The sequence below is a fragment of the Peromyscus californicus genome, unplaced genomic scaffold (assembly GCF_007827085.1).
Source record: "Peromyscus californicus insignis strain IS unplaced genomic scaffold, ASM782708v3 Scaffold_11__1_contigs__length_118956290, whole genome shotgun sequence".
Classification (NCBI taxonomy): domain Eukaryota; kingdom Metazoa; phylum Chordata; class Mammalia; order Rodentia; family Cricetidae; genus Peromyscus; species Peromyscus californicus.
Genome location: NW_026294402.1, coordinates 16,825,860 through 16,848,170, shown reverse-complemented (window position 1 = coordinate 16,848,170; position 22,311 = coordinate 16,825,860). Strand labels below are relative to the sequence as shown.

Sequence of the window (22,311 nt, the reverse complement as noted above, 5' to 3'; positions counted from 1 at the left end):
AGAGAGAAACCCTGTTTCAAAAACAAACAAACCAACCCAAGGTAGTAAAATGTATAGTGTGAGTGAGAGGGACTAACATTGAATATCTAGTGGTGGGCACTGGGGCGCGAACAGAATCTGCTCTGCTCGCGCCCCAGTGAGTTGGGGCGAAGTCCTGTGGAGACTGGCATGTGTGGGTGAGAGAACAATACATAGATACATGAACAGACTGATGCCCTGGTGGACGGACGGGTGCTTGGGTGGGCGGATGCGCGCATGCATGGGTGGGTTGATGTGGATGTACGTATGTAAGTGGGAGGGGCGATAAATGGGTGGACGGCAGGACAGATGGAGGGACGGACACGTGAGGAGGTGGTGGACGGATGGATAAATGGGTAGGCGAATGAGAGGGTGAATGAATAGACGTGCGGAGGCACGGTGGGCGAGTAGACGGATCAACGTCGTGGGGGTCTCACCATCCACCCAGGCGTTCTTGATCGCCGAAAGAAACCGAGACAGAGCAGCCGTCACACCTCAAGTTCTGCCTTTCCCAGCTCCTGAAGCAGTGTTGGCGCTTGCTGCCGACCACGCCGCTCACCTGGCGGCCTCCCCTTTAAGACGCGCTCACCTGGCGGCCTCCCCTTTAAGACGCGCTCACCTGGCAGCTCACCTGGGCGAGGGCGCTTCCGCAGGAAGAAGGAAGCTGCACTGCCGCCTCGGCCTCTCGCTCCGGCCTCCCAGCTTCACCGGCCGCCACCATGTCGGCCTCGGCAGTCTTCATTCTGGACGTCAAGGGCAAGGTGAGGCAGGGGGCGAGGGATCGAGGGACCCCGGGAGAGGCCGCGGGCCCAGGGCGCAGGACCCGAGCTGGGGACCCACCCTCTCCAGCCAGCGTCTGTGGCAAGGGCCTTCGCTTCTTGCCTCAGTTTCCCTATGTGTAAAATGGGAATAAGGAAGATCCCTACCGTATGAGCGCCCTGAACCAGTGAGCACAGCCCTTCTGCAAACCACGGCGCTCAATGAATTCGCACAGTGTAACTAACTGGAGTGGAAGGCCTTCCCTGGCTCCTTGCAAGCTGCCCGTCCCTTCTCCGGTGGCAGTCATAGCAGTAGTGGAAAACAAGAGCCCTGAAATAAGACGACAGGGCTGGGCAAGCGCCTCAGTTGTGAGCCGGCTCGGTTTGATCCCAGAGCACCGCATGAACACCCGTGATTCCAGCACTGGGCGGTGGAGGCCGAAGGCTCGGAGCCCAAGGGAGTGTGAAGCTACATGACACACTGCCCCAAAGTCAAACAGGCTCAGCGAGTCAAGGCACTGGCTGCCCAAGCTTGGCGACCTGAGTTTCAGCCTCAAACCCAAGCGAGGGGAACGGGGACAACCCAAAGGTTGTGCTCTGACAGCATACACACTAGCCATGGACCCACACCGCCTCACACATCATGCACACAGGAAATAATAGTGCGTATAAAAACAAACGAACAATATCGACAATGGAGCCAGACGGCAGCGATGCACGCCTCGGGAGGTAGAGGCAGGCAGATCTCTGTGAGGTCAGCCTGGTCTACATAGAGAGTTCCAGAACAGCCAGGGCTACACAGAAACCTTGTCTGGAAAAACACAAACAAACAAAAAATAAGGACAAGAGAGCCATATCTAGTACCATGCACCTGCCATCCTAGCTACTCTGAGGCAGAGGATGCCCTGAGCCCAGGAGTTCAAGAACAGCCTGGGCTACAACAGCAAGACACATAAAATACCCTTGAACAAGAACAGCTCAGGAGGAGTGGGCCAGTTTTGCTTGTCTACTTTTTGTGGACATAGTTTAAAACCTCAACTTTCTCAGTCTGGAAAATGGAGGCAAAGACACCTGCCTCAAGATGAGGCAGGCACTGAACTCCCTAGCAAAGGCTCCTTCTTCTCTTCCTCCTCAGTGGTGGGGAGACCCAAGCTAAGCCCAAACACCACCACTAAATCACACCCTAACCCTCCTCTTACTTTTGTTGTTGTTGATTTGGTTTTTTGAGACAGGGTTTCTCTGTGTAGCCCTGGCTGTCCTGGAACTCTCTGTAGCCCAGGCTGGCCTCAAACTCACAGAGATCCGCCTGGCTCTGCCTCCCGAGTGCTGGGATTAAAGGCGTGCGCCACCACCGCCCGGCTCTCTTCTCACTCACTTCTATCTTCCCACCATGTGGGTGCTGGAGATGGCCCTCAGGCCGCCAGCCTTGGTGGTACGACCTTCACCACTGAGCTCTCTCTCTCACAGGGCTCTCTACTTTTTGTTTTGAAGTGGTTGAGTTGCCCAGGCCTGCTTCAGATTTACTCCTCCGTAGCTTAGCTAGGCTGAACTTGCCATCCTCCTATCCCAGACTCCATAGTAGCTGGGATGGCAGGCCCTTGTTAAGGCAGGTCCAGCACAGCCAGTCTTCCTGGTTCATGATGATTGACTCTCGCGGTGCTGAGGATGAAACCAAGCACTTCATCCATGGTAGGCTAGTCCTCTACTGCTGAGCTGTGCTCTAGCCCATCATCCTTTTTCTTCTTTTCTTTTTTGAGGCAGAATCTCAGGTAGCCCAGGTTGGCTTTGAACTTACTGGGTAGTCAAGGATGGCCCTGAACTTCTGATCCTCCTGCCTCCACCTCCCAAACCTATGCCCAGCAAAACACTCATTAGTAGAAAGTTGATAGGGCTTGGTATGGACCAGGATACTTTCAGCTGTGGGTCTTGTGCACCCACTTAACAGGCATAAAAACTGAGGCATACAGAGGTAAACTCTTACCTAGGCCCCTCAGATAACAAATCTGTGAGAATTAGACGCTGAGCATGACATAGTGGCAAACACCTGTAATCTCAGCATTCAAGAAGCTGAGGCAGGAGGATTGAGAGTTGAGACCAGCTGGGGCTCCATAGAAAAACTATCTAATAAGAAAAGAAAAGACAGGCTACGGATGTAGTTTACTTGGTAGAGGGTTTGTAATCGTAGCTCTAGCTAGGTGGAAGCAGGAGGATCAGGAGTTCAAGGTCATCCTCAGCTACATTTGTATTCAAGGCCAGCCTAGGCGACATGAGGTACTATCTCACCATCCCCTCCATAAAACAAAATAGAGGGCAGGTGTCTATGAGAAAAGAGAATAGACAGCCTAAGGCCCCCGTACCCCAGGTCTGGGTCCTGGTGGTGACTGACTCTTCTTTGCCTATCTTTAGCCCCTGATTAGCCGAAACTACAAAGGGGATGTGCCCATGACGGAGATCGACCACTTCATGCCACTGCTTATGCAGCGTGAGGAGGAGGGGGTGCTGGCCCCGCTGCTGAGCCATGGCCGAGTGCACTTCCTGTGGATCAAACACAGCAACCTCTACTGCATCCACCCCGCACTGGTCAGGAGTGCCAAGAACTCCATCCAGAGGGCAGTGTACTGAGAACAGAGTTTACACAGTGCCTGGGGTAAGGGCCAGTAGAAATGGGGTGGGGAGCAACAGGGGACACCCCTCCCTCGAAAAGGCTCTTGTTCCTTAACCTTGCTGTGCCAGTGGTGGCCACCACCCTGAAGAACGCCAACGCCTCTCTGGTGTACTCCTTTCTGTACAAGACCGTGGAGGTAGGTACTGGCCTCTCATTGGCTAGCTGGTCTGTCTGTCTGTCTGTCTACTTGTGCTCACCCCTGTCAGTTGCCGCCTTCTGACCGTGCTCATTAAAGCCTCCTCACTCTGCTCTCACACCTGGGTTAGGAGGGAAGAGGCTCCCCCAGACCCCCAGATCTGCGCTTGGGGTCTAATCCCACTTCTGTGCTGTGTGACCTTCAGGAAGTCACTTGTTTCTGTGCCTGGGAAGGGAAGGGAAAAAGAGAAAGCTGAAAAGGGGCCGTGGGGGTGAAGTAATGCAGAGGAAGTGTCCCAGCGGAGGACAGAAAGGCCCTGAGGTGTGACTAGAAATACACTTGGAAATATGTCTGACAAAAGAGTTACTTGCATAGAGTAAATTATAGAGGTTTAAATCCTCTTCTTTCCGGGATAGAGCCTAAGTGGTTAGCAGAGCAAGATTCAGTTGTTGACCGAGTGCGTCTCTCCTCCCAGGAGATGCAGGTTGAGCATCAGTGTGCTTGGTGCTGGATATTGGATGTTTTCAGATGTTAGAATCTTTGCAGATGTGTAGTGAGGCATCCTGGGAATAGTACCAAAGACTTCAGGAAATGAGTTTGTGTTTGATGTATACATGTATACCTTATCTACCTGGAAGGCTTTTTTTTTTTTTTTTTTTTTTTTTAGATTTATTTATTATGTATACAGAAGAGGGTACTAGATCTCATCACAGATGGTTGTGAGCCACCATGTGGTTGCTGGGAATTGAACTCAGGACCTCTGGAAGAGCAGCCAATGCTCTTAATCACTGAGCATCTCTCCAGGCCCACGCTTTTTGTTTATTTTGTTTTGTTTAGTTTGTTGAGACAGGGTCTCTCTATTTAGTCCTGGCTGTCCTGGAACTGGCTATGTAGACCAGGCTGGCCTTGAACTCAGGAAGACCCACTTGTCTCTGCCTCCTGAGTGCTGGGACTAGAGACACTAGTCACCATACCTGGCCTCCACACTTTTTTTTAGGGAGATCAAGATGGATCAGACCTTTCATTCTAGAGCTTTAAAGGCTACAGCAAGAGTATGGAAAGTTCATGGCCAACCTAGACTGTCTCAAAAAAAAAAGTCTGGAGTGTGGCTCCTCAGTAAAGCCCCTGCATAGACTCCTCCAGTGAGGGGTTGGGCGTGTTGCTCATTTGTTGAGTCCTGATCTAAAGTGAGGTGCTGGTTTCCTCCAACCCCTGTATCGTACCCACATCTAGAAAATCCATTCTCACCCCCCTCTAGCTGTCTGGCAAGATTCTTCAAGGTGTAGGTTTCCACTGCTGTTTTTCTCCTTCTACCCTGACATGTTGGATATGGTTGAACCCACCACCAAGGATCCCTTTTCCTCATTAAATTGCTCCCTGGGAGAGGGCCTGTCTCTTTGTTTGCAGCCCAGGCTCACAGTAGATGGTCTGTAATTGCTTACTGGCTGGCTGAGCATGTTCCCTGGGACCCCACGCCCAGGTCTTCTGTGAGTACTTTAAGGAGCTGGAGGAGGAGAGCATCCGAGATAACTTTGTCATTGTGTATGAGCTGCTGGATGAGCTCATGGACTTCGGCTTTCCACAGACCACGGACAGCAAGATCCTGCAGGAGTGAGTGTGGGAAAGGCGCCTGTGACCAGGAGGTTGGTCCCTCTGAGGTGTCCGTGGTTCAGCTGCAGACCCTCACTGCTCTTCCCAATAGGTACATCACACAACAGGGCAACAAGTTGGAGACAGGCAAGTCTCGAGTACCACCGACGGTCACCAATGCTGTTTCATGGCGCTCAGAGGGGATCAAGTACAAAAAGAATGAGGTCTTCATTGACGTCATAGAGTCTGTTAACCTTCTGGTGAGTTCCTGTGCCTCATGTCCTGGGGGCAGGAGAGGTAATCTACCTGTTGACACCCCATATTGGGATACCCCCCTTTGCAGGTCAATGCTAATGGCAGTGTCTTGCTCAGCGAGATTGTGGGCACCATCAAGCTGAAGGTGTTTTTGTCTGGGATGCCAGAGCTGCGGCTGGGCCTCAATGACCGAGTGCTCTTTGAGCTTACTGGCCGTAAGATTGGGGGGGAACCCTTGCCTGGGGATGGACTAGGAAACAACCAGAGGCCTCCTAGACTGCAGCCAGTTCTGAGATAAGTGTTCACATGCCTGCCCTCTGATAATTGAGCCTTGCGTCTCAGCAGCAAAGTTCACCTAGGAAATGCTTCCTTTGTTAATGAGAGCCGGCTGCAGACCAAGCCCATGTCTGGCCTGGACATTCTAATGTTAGGAGGAGACAGGTTAATAATATTTAAACATCTCGCAAAGTCAGGCACAGTAATCCAAGCTGTAATGTCAGCACTCCGGAGGCCGAGGCAGGGGAGTTAGCAGTTCAATGTCATCTCCTTAAGTTAGTGGGATCCTTGTGAGACGTGGGCAGAGACAAATGATTGGTTCACTAGAAATTCCAAGGGGGCCAGCCTAGCCTAACCAGCAAGTTCCATGCCAAAAGAGAAATGCTGTCTCAGGAAAAAACAAAAACAAAAAAAACAAGGTGGATGCCACCTGAGGAAGGGCGCCTGGTATTGCCCTCTGGTGTCCGTGTATACATGTGCACATGCATACAAATGTGTACACACACACACACACAGAGCATAAAATAAAGTCAACCAAACAAACAAAAACCAAGTTGAGCAGAGCGTAGTGTTACATAAGGGTGACCCCAGACCTTGGGAGGTAGAAGCAGGAGTTGAAGGTAATTCTCAGCAACTTACGAAGTTTGAGGCCATTCTGGGCTTCATAAGACCCCGTCTCAAAAGATCACACCAACACAAAGAAAACAAAAGCAGGAGCGACACAAACAAGAAACGAAACCGAAGAGATGGCTCAGCCAATATAGTCCTGCACACCAACATGAAGATCCCTGTTTAGACCCCAGAAGACATATAAAAAGCAGGCATAGGGGGCTGGAGAGCTGGCTCAGCAGTTGAGAGCACTGGCTGCTCTTCCAGAGGACCTAGGTTCAATTCCCAGCACCCACATGGCAGCTCACAACTGTCTGCAACTCCAAGATCTGACATTCTCACACAGACATACATTCAGGCAAAACAACAATGCACATAAAATTAAAAATAAGTAAATAAATAAATAAATAGCAGGCATAGAGGCCAGGTGGTGGTGGTGCACGCCTTTAATCCCAGCACTCAGGAGGTAGAGGCAGGCAGGTAGGTCTCTGTAAGTTCCAGAACAGCCTGGTCTACAGAGTGAGCTCCAGGATAGCCAAAGTTACATGGTGAAACCCTGTCCCCCAAAACAAATAAAATACAAAGGGTGAGCATGATGGTGTTTATCTGTTCTGTGACACTGGAGGAGTAAGGCAGGAGATCCCTGGAGTGCTCTGGCCAGCCCTGCTTGCCAGTTGGTGAGCTCCAGGTTGAATGAGACACCTTGTGTCAAAAGATAAGGCGGAGGGCCAGAGAGAAGGCTCAGCAGGGAAATCTCTTGGCCACAAACATAGTGACCTGAATGAGATCCCTAAACCCACACAGAGAAATCTGGAAGTGCTGGTGTGCATCTAAATTTCAGCATTCCTTTTAAAGATTTTATTTATTTAGTGTTTATTTGTTTGTTTATTGTGTGGGGGTATTTTGCCTGTATGTATGTGCACCATGTGTATGCAGTGCCCACAGAGGCCAGAAGAGGGTGTCAGATTCCCTGGGACTGGAGTTAGCTACATACAGATGGTTGTCAGCCCCTATGAAGGTGCTGGAATTGAACCTAGGTCCTCTACAAGAGCAGCCAGTGCTCTTAACCACTGAGCCATCTTTCCAGCCCCATGAAGTCTAAGGGCTCCTATGCTCAGTGGAGGCAGAGACAGGAGAATCTTCCAGAAGCTCGTAGGCTAGTTAGATTGGATGGCATCGCAGAACAGAAACAAGTGATCTTTGACAAGGCGGAGGGAAGAAGCATGACAGCCGTGCATCTGTGCTTGTATACATCAGACACACTCGCAGCAATATGTTAAACAAAGAGGCAAAGTGTCTGAAGACACTTGCCAGCAAACCTGACCATCTGTTCAATCCCCACGACCCACAAGGTGGAATGAGAGAGCTGACTTCTACAAGTTGTCCTCTGACCTCCATTTGCACTGGGGCAAGCATGCCCCACCTCCCAAGTAAATAAATAAATGTAATAATAATTTAGGGAAGAAGTTAGGGAGTGATTCATCTTTGGTTTTTAATGCACACATGTACACATGAATCCATATAGTACGTGCATACACACGATATTCTCGCAGTACACACATGCACACAAAGGGAAAATTAGGGCCTGGAGAGGCAACCCAGTGACTTGGGGCATTTCTTGCTCCTGCAGAGGACCTGAGTTCGGTTCCCAGCACCTATAATAGGTGGCTTACAACTATTCACAACTCCCCGCTCCAGGAGCTCTGACACCATGTTTTGGCCTCTGTGAGCACTAGCACATGCAGATCTCTGTGATTTGGAAGGCAGCCTGGTCTACATATAGAATTTCAGGATAGCCAAGGCTATGTTAGACCCTGTCTCAAAAAAACAAAATTTAAGAAAAAAAATATCCGACTAAAATTTTTAGAAAAATAAACTCCAAATAAAATGAAATGAAAAGAGAAAACAAGCTCAGGTGGGAGGCAGGCCCAGCTTCTGATTCAGCACCACCACTCAGGCCCTGGGGTCCTCTGAAAACCTGGAGAAGGTTTGGTGGGGTGGAGCGCACTGCTCAGCCCAGGGTCACTCTGCTTGCTCCACTCCGAGTTTCAGGCAGCAAGAACAAGTCTGTGGAACTGGAAGATGTGAAATTCCACCAGTGTGTGAGGCTTTCGCGCTTCGACAATGACCGCACCATCTCCTTCATCCCCCCGGATGGGGACTTTGAACTCATGTCCTACCGCCTCAGCACCCAGGTGAGCCGGCGTCCAGCCCAACACAAAGAGGTGGTGGGCAGTGGACCAAGGGCTGACGTCGGGATCTGCGGTAACTGCCTTGTCTGCCTGCAGGTCAAACCCCTGATCTGGATCGAGTCGGTCATTGAGAAATTCTCCCACAGCCGAGTGGAGATCATGGTCAAGGTGAGCTCTAGGGGAAGGCTTTCTCGACTCAGGCTCCAGGGAGGCTCCTGCTGGGCTTGCAGGGTTTCTGTTTGTTTTTAATTCTTTTTCCATAATTTTGTGTGTGGGGGTGTTTTGCCTGCATGTGTGTCTGATGTGCAAGACTTGCTTGCCTGGTGCCCACAGATACTAGAAGAGGGCACTGATATTTGTGAGCCTCCATGTGGATGCTGAGAATCAAGCTGGAATCCTCTGGAGGAGCAGCCAAACCACTGAGCCATCTCTCCAGATCTAGTTTTTTTTTGTTTTTTTTTTTTTTTTGAAGGAAGATCTCACTGTGTAATCCTGGATGAACTCTCTGTGTAGACAAGGATGGCCTCAAACTCAGAGATCTGCTTGCCTCTGCCTCCTAAGGGCTGGGTCTAGAGATGAATGCATCTTCTCAGCCCTTATTTATTTGTTTAAGATTTGTTTTTATTTTATGTGAATAGATGTTGTCTTAGTTAGGGTTTTTTTTGGGTTTTGTTGTTGTTTTTTCAAGACAGGGTTTCTCCGTTTAACAGCCCTGGCTGTCCTGGAACTCACTCTGTAGACCAGACTGGCCTGGAACTCACAGAGATCTGCCTGCCTCTGCATCCCAAATCCTGGGATTAAAGGTGTATGCCACCACTGCTTGGCCTTTATTTAGGGTTTCTATTGCTGTGAAGAGACACCATGACCATGGCAACTCTTACAAAGGAAATCATTTAATTGATGCTGGCTTATAGTTCAGAGGCTCAGTCCATTATCATCATAGTGGGACATGTCATTGTGCCGGCAGATGTGGTGCTGGAGTTGGGAATCCTACATCTTGGTCCACAGGCAACAGTAAGTAAACTGAGACACTGGGTGTGGCTTGAGCATATATGAGACCTCAAAGCCCACCTCCACAGTGACACACTTCCTCCAACAAGGCCACACCTACTCCAGCAAAGCCACACCTCCTAAGAGTGCCAATAGCTTATGGGGCCAGTTACATTCAAACTACCACAGATGTTTATCTGCATTTATGTGCGTGCACCTTGTGTGCCTAGTACCCTTGCATGACAGAAAAGGTTGTTCTATATCATGGAACTGGAGTGATAGATTGTTGTGAATCGTCCTGTGGTTTCTAGGAACCAACACTGGATCCTCTGCAGTAGTAACAAACTTTCTTAACCACTGAGACATCTCTCCAGCCTCATGTTTTTGTTTTTATTTTTTTGTTTTTTTGAGACAAGGTCTCTCTAGGCAGCCCTGGCTGTCCTGCAACTTGCCAAATAGACCAGCTTGGCTTCAACAGAGGCCAACTCACAGAGATCTGCCTGCCTCTGCCTTTTGAGTGCGCTGCTGCTGCTGCCGCCGCTGCTGCCACCACCCAACTCATGACATTTTCATAGTTTACATGATGTGATAGTTTGAATGTAATTGGCCCTCATAAGCTCATAGGGAGTGGCAACAGGAGGTGTGGCTTTGCAGGAGTAGGTGTGGCCTTGTTGGAGGAAGTGTGTCACTGTAGGGGTGGGCTTTGAGGTCTCATATATGCTCAAGCCATGCCCACTGTCTCAGTTCACTTACTGTTGCCTGTGGACCAAGATGTAGGACTCTTAGCTCCAGCACCACGTCTTCCTGCACGATGCCATGTCCCACCATGAAGATAATAATGGACTAAACCTCTGAAGTGTAAACCACCCCAATTAAATGTTTCCATTTATAAGTGTTGCTGTGGTCATAGTGTCTCTTCACAGCAATAGAAACTCTAACCAAGACATATGATGTATCATATCTACCTCCCCACCCCCTAGTCCCCTCCCAATCTGCTGCCCTCTCCCTTCCCAAACATTCCCAATTCTACTTTCTATTTTTTTTTCTTTTTTTGTGACCCAGTGAGTTTCATGGGGGTTATTTACAGGGCTGTGGGCTTTTTACCAGTGGCCATACCTCTGAAGAAGGTCTCTCTCGCCGGGTGGTGGTGGCGCACGCCTTTAATCCCAGCACTCGGGAGGCAGAGCCAGGTGGATCTCTGTGAGTTCGAAGCCAGCCTGGTCTCCAAAGCGAGTTCCAGGAAAGGCGAAAAGCTACACAGAGAAACCCTGTCTCGAAAAACCAAAAAAAAAAAAAAAGAAGGTCTCTCTCTCCTCAGCAACTGTTAACTGCCTATCCATCCTCTGAGTGGGGCAGGGCCTGGTGAATTCTCCCTGCTGGAACTGTTAACTGCACATGAATCTTCAAGGAAGGTTGTCAGCCCCATTTCTAGCTCAGGATGACCTGGAAGTACCGTTCTTCCTGCTTCCACTTCCCCAGTGCTGCCATTATAGTTGTTTGCTGTCACACATGGATCCCTCTTTGTTTACTTGTTTGTTTGGTTTGGTTTTGCTTTGTTGTGTTTTGATTTTTTTGTTGTTTGTTTGTTTCAAGACAGGGTTCTCTGTGTAACCCTGGCTGTCCTGGAACTTGTTCTGTAGACCAGGCTGGCCTCGAACTCAGAGATTCACCTGCCACTGCCTCCCTAGTGCTGGGATTAAAGGCGTGTGCCACTGCGCCAGGCCACATTTATTTATTTTGTGTATGTGTATGTGTGTGGGCAGGCACATGGCATGGAGGTCAGAGGACAATTTGCAGGAGTCAGTTCTCTCTCTACCATGTGGGTCCCAGGGATTGAACTCAGGTCCTTAAACCTGGCGTCAAATGCCTCCACCTGCTGAGTCATCTCACCCGCCTCTTCTCTTTTCTCCGGCCAGGGGTGTCACTGGGGCCTCTTGGAGGCTAGGCCTTCACTCTGCCCCAAGCTATATTCTCATCCTTTTTTTCTGTTTTGTATTTACACAAGAGATCTCACTTAGTTGCCCAGGCTGGCCTTGAACACTCACTATAGTCCAGGCTGGCCTTGAACACTCACTATAGTCCAGGCTGGCCTTGAACACTCACTGTAGTCAAGGCTGGCCTTGAACACTCACTATAGTCCAGGCTGGCCTTGAACACTCACTATAGTCCAGGCTGGCCTTGAACACTCACTGTAGTCCAGGCTGGCCTTGAACACTCACTGTAGTCAAGGCTGGCCTTGAACACTCACTATAGTCCAGGCTGGCCTTGAATGTTGTGTCTATGTCCAGGCTGGACTCCAACACTCTCTTTATAGTCCTGACAGGCCTTGAACTTGACATCCTCCTGCATCAGCCTCCAGAGTAGCTAGGATCACAAGCGTCCACCTCTAGTCTTGCTCAGGAGTAAATTCTTTTTGCCTCCTGCTCTCTCCTGGCAGGCTAAGGGGCAATTTAAGAAGCAGTCAGTGGCCAATGGTGTGGAAATATCTGTGCCTGTTCCCAGTGATGCAGACTCTCCACGCTTCAAGACCAGTGTGGGCAGTGCCAAGTATGTGCCTGAGAAGAATGTTGTCATTTGGAGTATCAAGTCCTTCCCTGTGAGTATTGAGAAAGGCGGGGCCCAGGGTGAGAGGGGACTTCAGTGGTGGTGGGGCCTCAGAGAACCTCATCAGTATGCACATGGCTATCCGTGTGGGCTGATGAAGGGGGAACCCAGGCTGTTTCTAGATTGGCACTCGATGTGTGGCCATGTCTGTCTTCCCACGTGGGAGGTGGAGGCAAGAGGATAAAGAATTCAGGCTTGCTGGGCAGTGGTGGTGCATGCCTTTAATCCCACCACTTGGGAGGCAGAGCCAGGCAGATCTCTGTGAGTTCGAGGCTAGTCTGGTCTACAGAGTGAGATCCAGGACAGGCACCAAAACCACACAGAGAAATCCTGTCTCAAAAAACAAAAACAAACAAATAAAAAAAGAATTCAGAGCCGGGCGGTGGTGGCGCACGCCTTTAATCCCAGCACTCGGGAGGCAGAGCCAGGCGGATCTCTGTGAGTTCGAGGCCAGCCTGGGCTACCAAGTGAGTTCCAGGAAAGGCGCAAAGCTACACAGAGAAACCCTGTCTCGAAAAACCAAAAAAAAAACCAAAAAAAAAAAAAAAGAATTCAGGCTTATCCTTGCCTACATAACTACTTCAAGTCTAGCCTAGGCTACATGAGACCCTGTTTGAAAACCCAAACCAAACCAAGGTGGGGAAACCGAGGCCTCCTCAAACAGCATCTCCCTACTCTCATAAGTCCTTCAGGGATATGGCCTTGGTTCCTGGTTTTTCCTTCATAGACTCAGCTCATCTACGAAATGGGATGGATGACAATTGACCCACATTCATTTTGTTGATGTTTTTAGACATGGTCTCACTGTATAACCATTGCTGGCCTCGAACTCACAGAGATCTGCTTGCCTCTGCCTCTCAAGTGCTGGTATTAAAGGTGTGTGTGCCATCATGTCCAATTATGACTCATATTCTCCACATCTGAGCACTGAGGGCTTTATTTTGTGTGTGTGTGTGTGTGTGTGTGTGTGTGTGTGTGTGTGTGTGTGTGTGTGCCATGGGGTACAGGTCAGAGGACAACTTGGAGGACTGGTTCTCTCTTTCCCCATGTGGGTCCCAGGGATTGAACCCAGGTTGGCAGGCTTGTCAGGAAGTACTTGACTTTTTTATTTGTTATTTTATTTATTCATTTATTGGTTTTTCCGAGACAGGGTTGAACATCCCGTGGAAGTGTTCTACCACTATTCTGCAGTCCTGGTCCTTGGTTTCTTGACACAAGGTCTCACTCTGTAACCCAGACTGGCCTTGAACTTGTAATCCTTGATCCTCCTGCTTTACTTTCCAGAGTAGCTGGAACTATGGGCCTTTGCCACTGAACCCAGCCACTGGAGGATTTGATCTGTTTCCTCCAGACTGAAGGACAAGAGTTAGACTTTGTCTATGAGTCTCAGAGAACACTCCAGACTTTGAAGTCTCTGTAAGGGACCTTCTCTGTGGAGGCTGCTCTGAGAGAGATCTGAGAGACAGAGGGTGGTCCAGAGAGTCTGATGCCTCTGTGTGTCCACAGGGCGGCAAAGAGTACTTGATGCGTGCCCACTTTGGGCTCCCCAGCGTGGAAACTGAGGAGGTGGAGGGCCGGCCACCCATTGGGGTCAAGTTTGAGATTCCATACTTTACAGTTTCTGGCATCCAGGTGAGGAACAAGGGTGGGAAGTCCCTACTTTCTTTCCTCGTGGCTTCAGTCACCTCTCATCTCACATTTATTCATTTGAGCTCTTATTTTACGTGTATCAGTGTTTTGCCTACATATATGTCTGTGTACCATGTGTATACAGTACCTGTGGAGGTCAGAAGAAGGTGTCAGATCCCCTAGAACTGGAGTTACAGAGTGTTGCAATCCACCATATGGATGCTGGGAATCTAACCCAGGTCCTCTGGAGGAGCAGCCAGAGCTCTTAGCCACCAAGAGCCACATCTCTCCAGCCCTTTGTTTTTTTGAGACAGGGTCTCACTGTAGCCAGACTGACCTGGAACTCACTCTGTAGACCAGGCTGGCATTGAACTCAAGCAGAGACCTGCTTGCCTCTGCTTCCCAAGTGCGGAGACTGGAGGTGTGCACCACACCAGGCATTTGTACTTCGTTTGTAACCCAAGCTAGGCTGGTCTTGAACCCACTACACAACCCAGGCTGGCCTTGAACTGATGACATCCCTCTGTCTAGATTTCCAAGCTCTAGGATGAAAGTCATGTGTCCCCATGCCAGGGTGTCCACTTATTTGTCTTCCCTAGGGAATGCTGCCTCTTCTGTCCTCAGGCTGGGGCTCTTCCCTCTCTACCTCTCACATTGGCATCTGCTGTCCCCTTGCTCAGTAACTGTTCACCTATGCCCTCCCCCACCTGCAGAGTATTCTCCATTCTCTTGACCTGTCCCCAACTCTGTCCTGTATCTTTCCTCTGTACTTCCTTTTCCCTACTGGCTTAGATCACTTCCTCTTTGCCCATGTCATGCCGAGACTCCCAACTTGGGTCATTTTGTAACCTAACATGTGCCCTGTATGTTCTCTTGACATGGGCCATCCCTTTTCCTTCTTAGTCACCTCCCCCTCCCACTATTTCCCCCACACTGGGATGGAACTCAGGGACTGGTACATGCTAGGCAGGGGCTTTCCCATGAGTCATACCCAGCTCCTCACAGGTGACTCTAGAAGGAAGCTCTGCTGCGGAGCTACATCTCTAGTCCTTGGCCACTCCTTTTTATTGTCTTCCAGGTCCGTTACATGAAGATCATTGAGAAAAGTGGATACCAGGCCCTGCCCTGGGTCCGCTACATCACCCAGAGTGGGGGTAAGAGCCTGGCTTTCTGGGACAGTGAGCTTAAGGAGATGGAGGGCATGGGGACTGATGACTTTGATGCTCTGTTTGGGACAGTTCTAAAACTTAACATGTTTAGCCCCAAACCCATCCCTTACCATGCCTCCTCGGGCGTCAGCTTATACATCTTTAGAATGGGGTGGCTGGCCTGCTCCACAGTGATGATAAGGTCTGAACAAGATGCTGATGCTTAGCATTTCCATACAATGCGGGCATGCTGACCAGATGGAGGCTACGTGTGGAACCCATCCTGCCCTAAGCAAGATGTTTTTTTTTTTTTTGTTACTAGGACAGAAACCAGGGCTTTATACATGATAGGTAGGAACTCTACCATCGAGCCACCCCATGTTCCAAGCCTGTATCCCTGAGCATTGTAAAATATTTCCAGGGGTGATTTTGTATGTTGGGACCCAGGATAGCTTTTGTGGGTGTTGGAGGACTCTTTCCCCTTTCTCAATTCTCAGATGGTCCCCCGCTCATTTTTTTTTCTGCAGATTATCAACTTCGTACCAGCTAGAAGGGAGAAGTGGGGGTTTGAACATGAGTTGAACATGTGGCTTCCTTCTTCTCGGATCACAGCTTCAGACTATGAGAGACGTGCGTGCGTGCGTGCCTGTGTGTGTGCCTGTGTGTGTGCGTGTGCGTGTGCGCGTGCGTGCGTGCCTGTGTGTGTGTGCGTGTGTGTGTGCGTGTGTGTTCATGCTGGGTTGGGTACTGACAACACAGTCTTGCTGCCAGTGCCCACCCCCCTGTACCTCTCAGCTGTCTAGGATGGTTGTGTCCCTCACCCTTGGAGCTCTCCCATCCTGATTTTATATGAAGAAATATAAAGGGCCCGAACTGCCCCCCCCTCCGTGCGTGCCTTCCTGCAATGACCTGCCTTGGGCAGCTCTAGGGCTTTTATAGCTGCTGAGCCTAGGCCCTGCTGGCCCTCCATCTGAATTTTAGGGTGTCATTAAAATAAATCTAACAGCTGTGAATGTGCTTCTTGGCTGTGGACTGGGAACGACCATACTTGCTCAGGTGGGCGTGTCCAGGTGGGCGTGTCCACTGATTACTTGCCATTCTTTTCCACCCTGGAAAAATGGAGGGCATGGGGACTGATGACTTTGATGCTCTGTTTGGGACAGTTCTAAAACTTAACATGTTTAGCCCCAAATCCATCCCTTACCATGTTTCCTTGGGTGTCAGCTTATACATCTTTAAAATGGGGTGGCTGGCCTGCTCCACAGTGATGATAAAGTCTGAACAAGATGCTGATGCTTCCTCCCTTCATTCCCTGTCACTCGCTGATCCCTTCTGTAGACACCAGAGGTCACTGTAAAATCTGTCAGTACATCATTGCCCTGCTTAACCCTGATGCCCGTCCCATCTTTTTTTATTTTTATTTTATTTATTTATTCATTTATTTATTTTGGTTTTTTTGAGACAGGGTTTCTCTGTGTAGCTTTGCTCTTTTCCTGGAACTTACTCTGTAGACCAGGCTGGACTTGAACTCACAGAGATCTGCCTGCCTCTGCCTCCCAAGTGCGCCACCACCGCCCGGCTTTCCTTCCCATCTTCTTAAAAATAGTTATTACAGTGCTCTGCACACTACTCCACCACCTGCCCACCTTCCTGCCCTCCCACTCTCCCTTTCCATATCATATCAGATGCCTTCAAACCTCAGGGCCTTTGCATATGCCGTGACCCTACACTCAGCTAATATCCTAATATTTTTCTTTTAAGACAGGGTTTCTCTGTGTAACTGTCCAGATGGTCCTGGAATTTGATTTGTAGACCAGGCCGGCCTCAGGCTCATAGAAATGCAACTGCCAAGCCGGGCGGTGGTGGCGCACGCCTTTAATCCCAGCACTCGGGAGGCAGAGCCAGGCGGATCTCTGTGAGTTCGAGGCCAGCCTGGACTACCAAGTGAGTTCCAGGAAAGGCGCAAAGCTACACAGAGAAACCCTGTCTCGAAAAACCAAAAAAAAAAAAAAAAAAAAAAAAGAAAGAAAAGAAAAAAAAAAAGAGAGAATTAGCTATCTAGGCCAGGATGGCCTACAACTTAATCCTCTTGCCTCAGACTCCTGAGTGCCAAGATTACTGGGTTTAATGGCCTTCCTTTATCACCTCAAAACACTTTACTACTCTGAAAAAATACAGTCACATCTCCTGGCCTAGACTGTGGGTATCTAGTGGGCTCTGTGCATGGCCATCTCAGGAGGTTCTCAGCAAGACTTGCCTCTCAGAACCTTACATGGCAGACAGCAGGCCAACTTTCTTTTCAGCAAGGACTGCTTAACCTGAGCTATGATTAACCCGAGACCATGATTTTTTTCTCACCAACTACAATTTCTAACTTTAGTCTAAAGTTAAGCCAGACATGGTGGCATATACCTGTAATACTAGCACTCAGGAGGTAGAGGCAGGATGATCAGGTGTTTGAGGTTAATCTAGACTTAGTAAGTTTGAGGCCAGCCTGAGCTACGTAAGAACTTGTTTCAGCCGGGTGGTGGTGGCTTTAAGTGCACCTTTAATCCCGGTGCTCTGGAGGCAGAGCCAGGCAGATCTCTGCGAATTTGAGGCCAGCCTGGTCTACAGAGTGAGATCCAGGACAGGCTCCAAAACTACACAGAGAAACCCTGTCTCTGTGTAGAAATCCCAGCACTTGGGAGGCAGAGGCAGGTGGATCTCTGTGAGTTTGAACCTGGTCTACAGAGCAAGTTCCAGGACAGGCTCCAAAGCTATACAGAGAAACCCTGTCTCAAACACACACACACACACACACACACACACACACACACATACACACACACACACACAGAACTTGTCTCAATAAATAATAATGTTAAGGGGCTGTGGCTATAGATCAGTTAGCAGACTGATTGCTGAGCATCCATGAAGCCCTGGGTTCCATCCCCAGTGCCGAATGGACAGTCTGTAATAGCACTTGGGAGTGGCATTCAGGAGGCTCAGGTGTCATCCTTGGCTACGTAAGGAGTTGGAGGCCAGCCTGGGATACATGAGACCCTTTTAAAAAAAAATTAAAAATGCTGAGCTGGAGAAATGACTCAGCAGTTAAGAGCACTGGCTGTTCTTCCAAAAGACCTGGGTTCAATTCCCAGCACCCATATGGCAGCTCACAACTGTCTGCAACTCCAGTTCCAGGGGGTCCAACACCCTCACACAACTATACATGCAGACAAAACACCAATGCACATTTTTTAAAAAAAAGAAAGAAAATCGCCAGGCATAGTCCATTTAGGAGGCAGAGTCAGGCAGATCTGTTTGAGTTCAAGGTCAGCCTGGTCTACATAGTGAGTTCCAGGACAGCCAGAGCTACATAATAAGATCATGACTCAAAAAAAAAACTTAAAGAAAATTATGTGACTATGTGGGTATTTGTATGTGCACTAAGGTCAAAAGAGTGTTGGATTCCTTGGAGCTGGAGTTATGTATGGCTGAGTGTTGTCACGTGGGTGTTGGAAACCGAACCTTTGCTTCTGTACAAGAACGTCAAATGCTCTTAGCCCTTGAGCCATCTTTCCAGCTCCAAGACACACACACACACACCCCCCCCCAAGATGGGCTTTCTCTGTGTAGCTTTGGAGCCTGTCAGGGAATTCGCTCTCTAGACCAAGCTGGCTTTGAACTCACAGAGATCCGCCTACCTCTGCCTCCCTAGTGCTGGGATTAAAAGGCGTGCGCCACCACTGCCCGGCCTTCCCAGATCCTTTCTTATTAAAAAAAAAAAAAGGAGCCCACTCCTTTAATCCCAGCACGGGTGGTAGAGGCAGGTGGCTATCTGAGTTTGAGGCCAGGCAGATCTACCCAGTGAGATTCAGGCCGGCCAAGGTTGCATAGTGAGACCCTGTCTCATACATTTAAAGCAAACAAAACAATGTTAGAAGGCGCGCACTTGACCGTCCAGAGGCCATTCCTTTAACACAGCAGTCGAATGAATGAACTAAGTTCCCCGTCGCCTAGTAAGAGCTCCTGAGGACTTCCGGGGCACATAAATGAACAGAACGTTCCAGCTCTGGGAGCTTCCAGTCCCGCCTCCATTCCTCTCGGAGGCGCTAAAGATCCAGGATCAGCCCGTGCCAGCCAGTCTCCAACCTCTCTCCCGGGGTCAGTTAAACTTTCCCTCTCTTTCCCGCCCGCCCGCCCTGCCTGTCGGGTTTGAAAAACCAAACTCCCCGCGGTGGCGGGCAGCCCCACCGGTTGCCGCCCGTTGGCCAATCACGAGCCGCACCACCTCTGTGGGCGAGACAAACCTTCCCAGCAACGCACGCCGATTGGCTGAGGTCGCCGGTAGGCGGAGCTTACGGAGGTCGGGCGCTGGGCACCCGGGCTCCGGCTACTGTGTAGCGAGTTCGTAAGAAAACAAGGTGCTCTGGGCGGGGCCTGTGGCGCGCCGGCGTCGCTCCTGGCGGCGGCCTGCGGCGGCCGGGGAGAGCCGGCTCAGAGCAGACCCCGCCCGCGCTAGCGGAGGAGGGAGGGTAAGTCTGGGGAGACCCGGCCCAAGGGGCGGGCGCCCAGGGGCTGGGCGGGGTTCCTCGCCGCCTCTCACGGTGACAGGGGGAGGAGCCGGGTGCGAGAGCCGGGGTCGTGCGGGACCGAGGACGGAGGGTCTGCGGCCGGGGAGTAGCCGTAGAGTGGGCCCCAGTGGCGCCGCAGCCCCAAGGAAGGGAAGCCCCTGTGTTCGGATCCTGCGCTCGCTGGTTCCTCAGCCTTGACCTGGGCTGGGCTCGGGGCTGGGTGGGTTTCACAGACCGCCCGTGTCACCATGCTCCTGGAAGAAGTCCTCGCTGGCGACCGGCTGAGTGGCGCAGCGGCCCGTGGCGACGTGCAGGAGGTGCGCCGCCTTCTGCACCGGGAGCTGGTGCATCCTGACGCTCTGAACCGTTTTGGCAAGACAGCCTTGCAGGTGAGGCCTGGCTGACGCCCGGCTTCCACGCCTCATCCTCCCTCGTCCCCTGACCCGCGTTGGTGATCCCCTGAGGACCATTCCTTATTTGCACCAATGTTGGGTGGGGTGGTGCATGGAGGGTGGGGGAGGGGATGACTTTTCGGTTCTAAAGAATCCCTTGTCTTCAAGCCTAGAGGATTCAGTTTCCCTGGCTGGGTTGGGGTTCAGTGTCTTCTCATGCCAGTCCTTGAGGACAGCTCACATTTCTTGGGGCTTCTAAAAGGACATTCGATCTCAGGAAGGTAGAATGTAATCTTCTCTAAGTGAGAAGATTAGAGAATTTTTTTTGGGGGGTAGGGGTCCTTTTTAAGGGTCTCTGGTTATTTGGGGGGTGGGGAGAGGTCTTCATTTCTGAAAGTGATGTGGATTTTTTTTAATCTTTTGAGTGCCTCGGTTACAAAAAAATTCCCTATTGCTTGAAGGCCCCATAATTTGGGGTGGCATTTGTAGGGGGTCCCACTTTCTCATGGGTGCTCATACATGCTGAAGATCATGCCTATGCCTAAAGAAGTTTTCCCTGGACAAAGGGGACCCAAGTTCCCTAGAGCATCTCTTTTCTTAAAAATTCTAAGTAGTTCTCAGAAAATGGGTTCATTGTCTGGAGGGGTCTAAGAGTCGTAGTGATCTCCCATTTGGGAGAGCCCTGCCCCTGAGAGAGGTTCCTGGGGAGTTCCTCACCTCCTGTCCTTCCCTTCCTTTCCCCATTCCCCTTCCTTTCCATTCTCTTTCTTCTTTGTTACTTCTTTATTTCTGAGCCAAAGTCTCACTCTGTGTCTCAGGCTGGCCTTAAATTTGAGGCTGTCCCCCTACCTGGGCCTCCCAAGTGCAGGGATTACGGGAGTGGTCACTATGCCTGGCCGCTTAGAGTGTTCATGAGTCACTTTTGTAGTTAGGGTCTTTGTATTGTTACATGAGCTTTGGGTGTGTCTGGTCCTTATTTCCAAAGAACCTGTTCTTTTAGGTCCCAAACAGCTCCTTGGGGGCCTGTCTTTCCTGGGGTGTCCCTGTTCAGTGGCACTCTGGATTTCTGGTAGACCTCTCTTTCTGCCTGACCATTTTCCAATGGGAACCTCTTGACTTTCTGCTCCCCACCCCCATAGGTCATGATGTTTGGAAGTCCAGCAGTTGCTCTGGAACTCCTGAAGCAAGGCGCTAGCCCCAATGTCCAAGATGCCTCTGGTACCAGTCCAGTGCATGATGCAGCCCGCACTGGGTTCCTGGACACCTTGAAGGTCCTGGTGGAGCATGGTGCTGATGTCAATGTCCTGGACAGCACCGGTTCGCTCCCCATCCACCTGGCGATCCGAGAGGGCCATGGCTCCGTGGTCAGCTTCCTAGCTGCCGAATCTGACCTCCATCACAGGGACGCTTCGGGTCTCACCCCCCTGGAGTTGGCCGGGCAGAGAGGGGATCAGCACCTCATGGACATCCTGCGGGGGCACATGGTGATCCCAATGTGACCCAGGGCCACTGTCTCCAGCCAGAGTCTCACTGGGTTACAAGTCACCAACAGAGGAGAGAAACTTTCACTCCTCACTCCGTCCCTTGAAGAAGGGAGTGGGAGGAGCAGTTTGTGGTTTATTGGTGTTGATTTCTTGAGTGAGTGTGTTTGGGGGACGTTGTTTCTCATTTGTTTTTCTCACCCCATTTGGTGTGTTGGACAGAGAAGGGGCTCCGACAGGCAGCAGCCACCTAAACGGTTCAGTTTTCCCCGCACCCGGCTGCAGAGACCTCAGGGCAGAGGTTTAAAACCCTAGCCTCAGAGTGAGGTCATCACCTCCTGGGCTCCTGGAAGCTGGTGACCTTGGCAGGCTGTGCTTAGAGCCCTGAAGTGTGAGCCACCTACTTTGGGCATGGGAGGGGGAGGGGAGACATTTCGAATCAGTTAAAAGGATAGCGTGAGTTGATTTTTTTTTTCTTGGAAGCTTGTTTTCCAGTCTGTTGTACAGAGTTTGAAATATATGTATTTATTGCTTTATGGAAAGAAATTGTTTTGTGTGATCATTTCATGTTTTGGCCCATTAAGACTTCGGCATGACGACGGTGAGGATGACTTCCGATTTGGGAGTCTGGGATGGGGTATTCGGAGTTCCGGGGCGTGCGTGCGTGGGATGAAACTGAGGGATGGTGGGGCTGAGGGAGCTGTGCGGCCAAGGGGCGACATGGTCATTCCCAAAGCGTCAGGGTAACCGAGCTGGGTGGGGCAGCGGTCGGGTGCTGTCGGAACGGAAGGGAGGCAGGAAACCGCGAGTGGAGAAAGAGGCCCCCAGATGTCAGCTGGCTGCCGGGAGCCGGCAGGGTGGAGAAGGGTGGGCGGTGGCCTGCGGCCTTTCCCCGCAGAGGCGTGGCCCGTGGTGGGTGTGGCCTGCGGAGCAAAAGGCCAACCGGGTCCCGGGAGAGTCGGGGGTGGAGCCGGCGCGTCGGGGGGACCTGCTCCTTTAAGACGTGCTCCCA

The 22,311-nt window shown here is 50.7% G+C and overlaps 2 protein-coding genes across 3 annotated transcripts; both read left to right on the top strand.

The window, feature by feature from the left end:
• Window positions 1–432: 432 nt before the first annotated feature.
• Ap1m2 (adaptor related protein complex 1 subunit mu 2) lies at window positions 433–15,860 on the top strand. Its single transcript, XM_052727340.1, has 12 exons — window positions 433–779; window positions 3,183–3,339; window positions 3,510–3,577; window positions 5,058–5,188; window positions 5,280–5,427; window positions 5,511–5,637; window positions 8,360–8,502; window positions 8,596–8,667; window positions 11,927–12,085; window positions 13,600–13,725; window positions 14,801–14,876; window positions 15,398–15,860. Exons 1-12 carry the CDS (start codon window positions 738–740, stop codon window positions 15,418–15,420), a joined length of 1,272 nt encoding a protein of 423 aa, XP_052583300.1. The 5' UTR covers window positions 433–737; the 3' UTR covers window positions 15,421–15,860.
• A 3,398-nt stretch (window positions 15,861–19,258) lies between these two features.
• Cdkn2d (cyclin dependent kinase inhibitor 2D) lies at window positions 19,259–21,845 on the top strand. 2 transcript variants are annotated; one of them, XM_052753872.1, is made up of 3 exons: window positions 19,259–19,387; window positions 19,660–19,815; window positions 20,958–21,845. In XM_052753872.1, the coding sequence occupies exons 2-3, from the start codon at window positions 19,675–19,677 to the stop codon at window positions 21,315–21,317; spliced, it is 501 nt and encodes a 166-aa protein (XP_052609832.1). In that variant the 5' UTR covers window positions 19,259–19,387; window positions 19,660–19,674; the 3' UTR covers window positions 21,318–21,845. The 2 variants fall into 2 exon arrangements, with proteins under 2 accessions (XP_052609832.1, XP_052609824.1); XM_052753864.1 differs by lacking the exon at window positions 19,259–19,387 and having other exon boundaries at window positions 19,454–19,815.
• The last annotated feature ends 466 nt before the right edge of the window (window positions 21,846–22,311 follow it).

Bases quoted from the DNA above. Each gene is read 5' to 3' on its own strand.
- Ap1m2 (XM_052727340.1), top strand. From the start codon at position 738: ATGTCGGCCTCGGCAGTCTTCATTCTGGACGTCAAGGGCAAG. The intron at 780-3,182 runs GTGAGGCAGGGG...GCCTATCTTTAG, and splicing joins TTCTGGACGTCAAGGGCAAG to CCCCTGATTAGCCGAAACTA. The intron at 14,877-15,397 runs GTAAGAGCCTGG...TTTTTTCTGCAG, and splicing joins CTACATCACCCAGAGTGGGG to ATTATCAACTTCGTACCAGC.
- Cdkn2d (XM_052753872.1), top strand. From the start codon at position 19,675: ATGCTCCTGGAAGAAGTCCTCGCTGGCGACCGGCTGAGTGGCGCAGCG. The intron at 19,816-20,957 runs GTGAGGCCTGGC...CCACCCCCATAG, and splicing joins TTGGCAAGACAGCCTTGCAG to GTCATGATGTTTGGAAGTCC.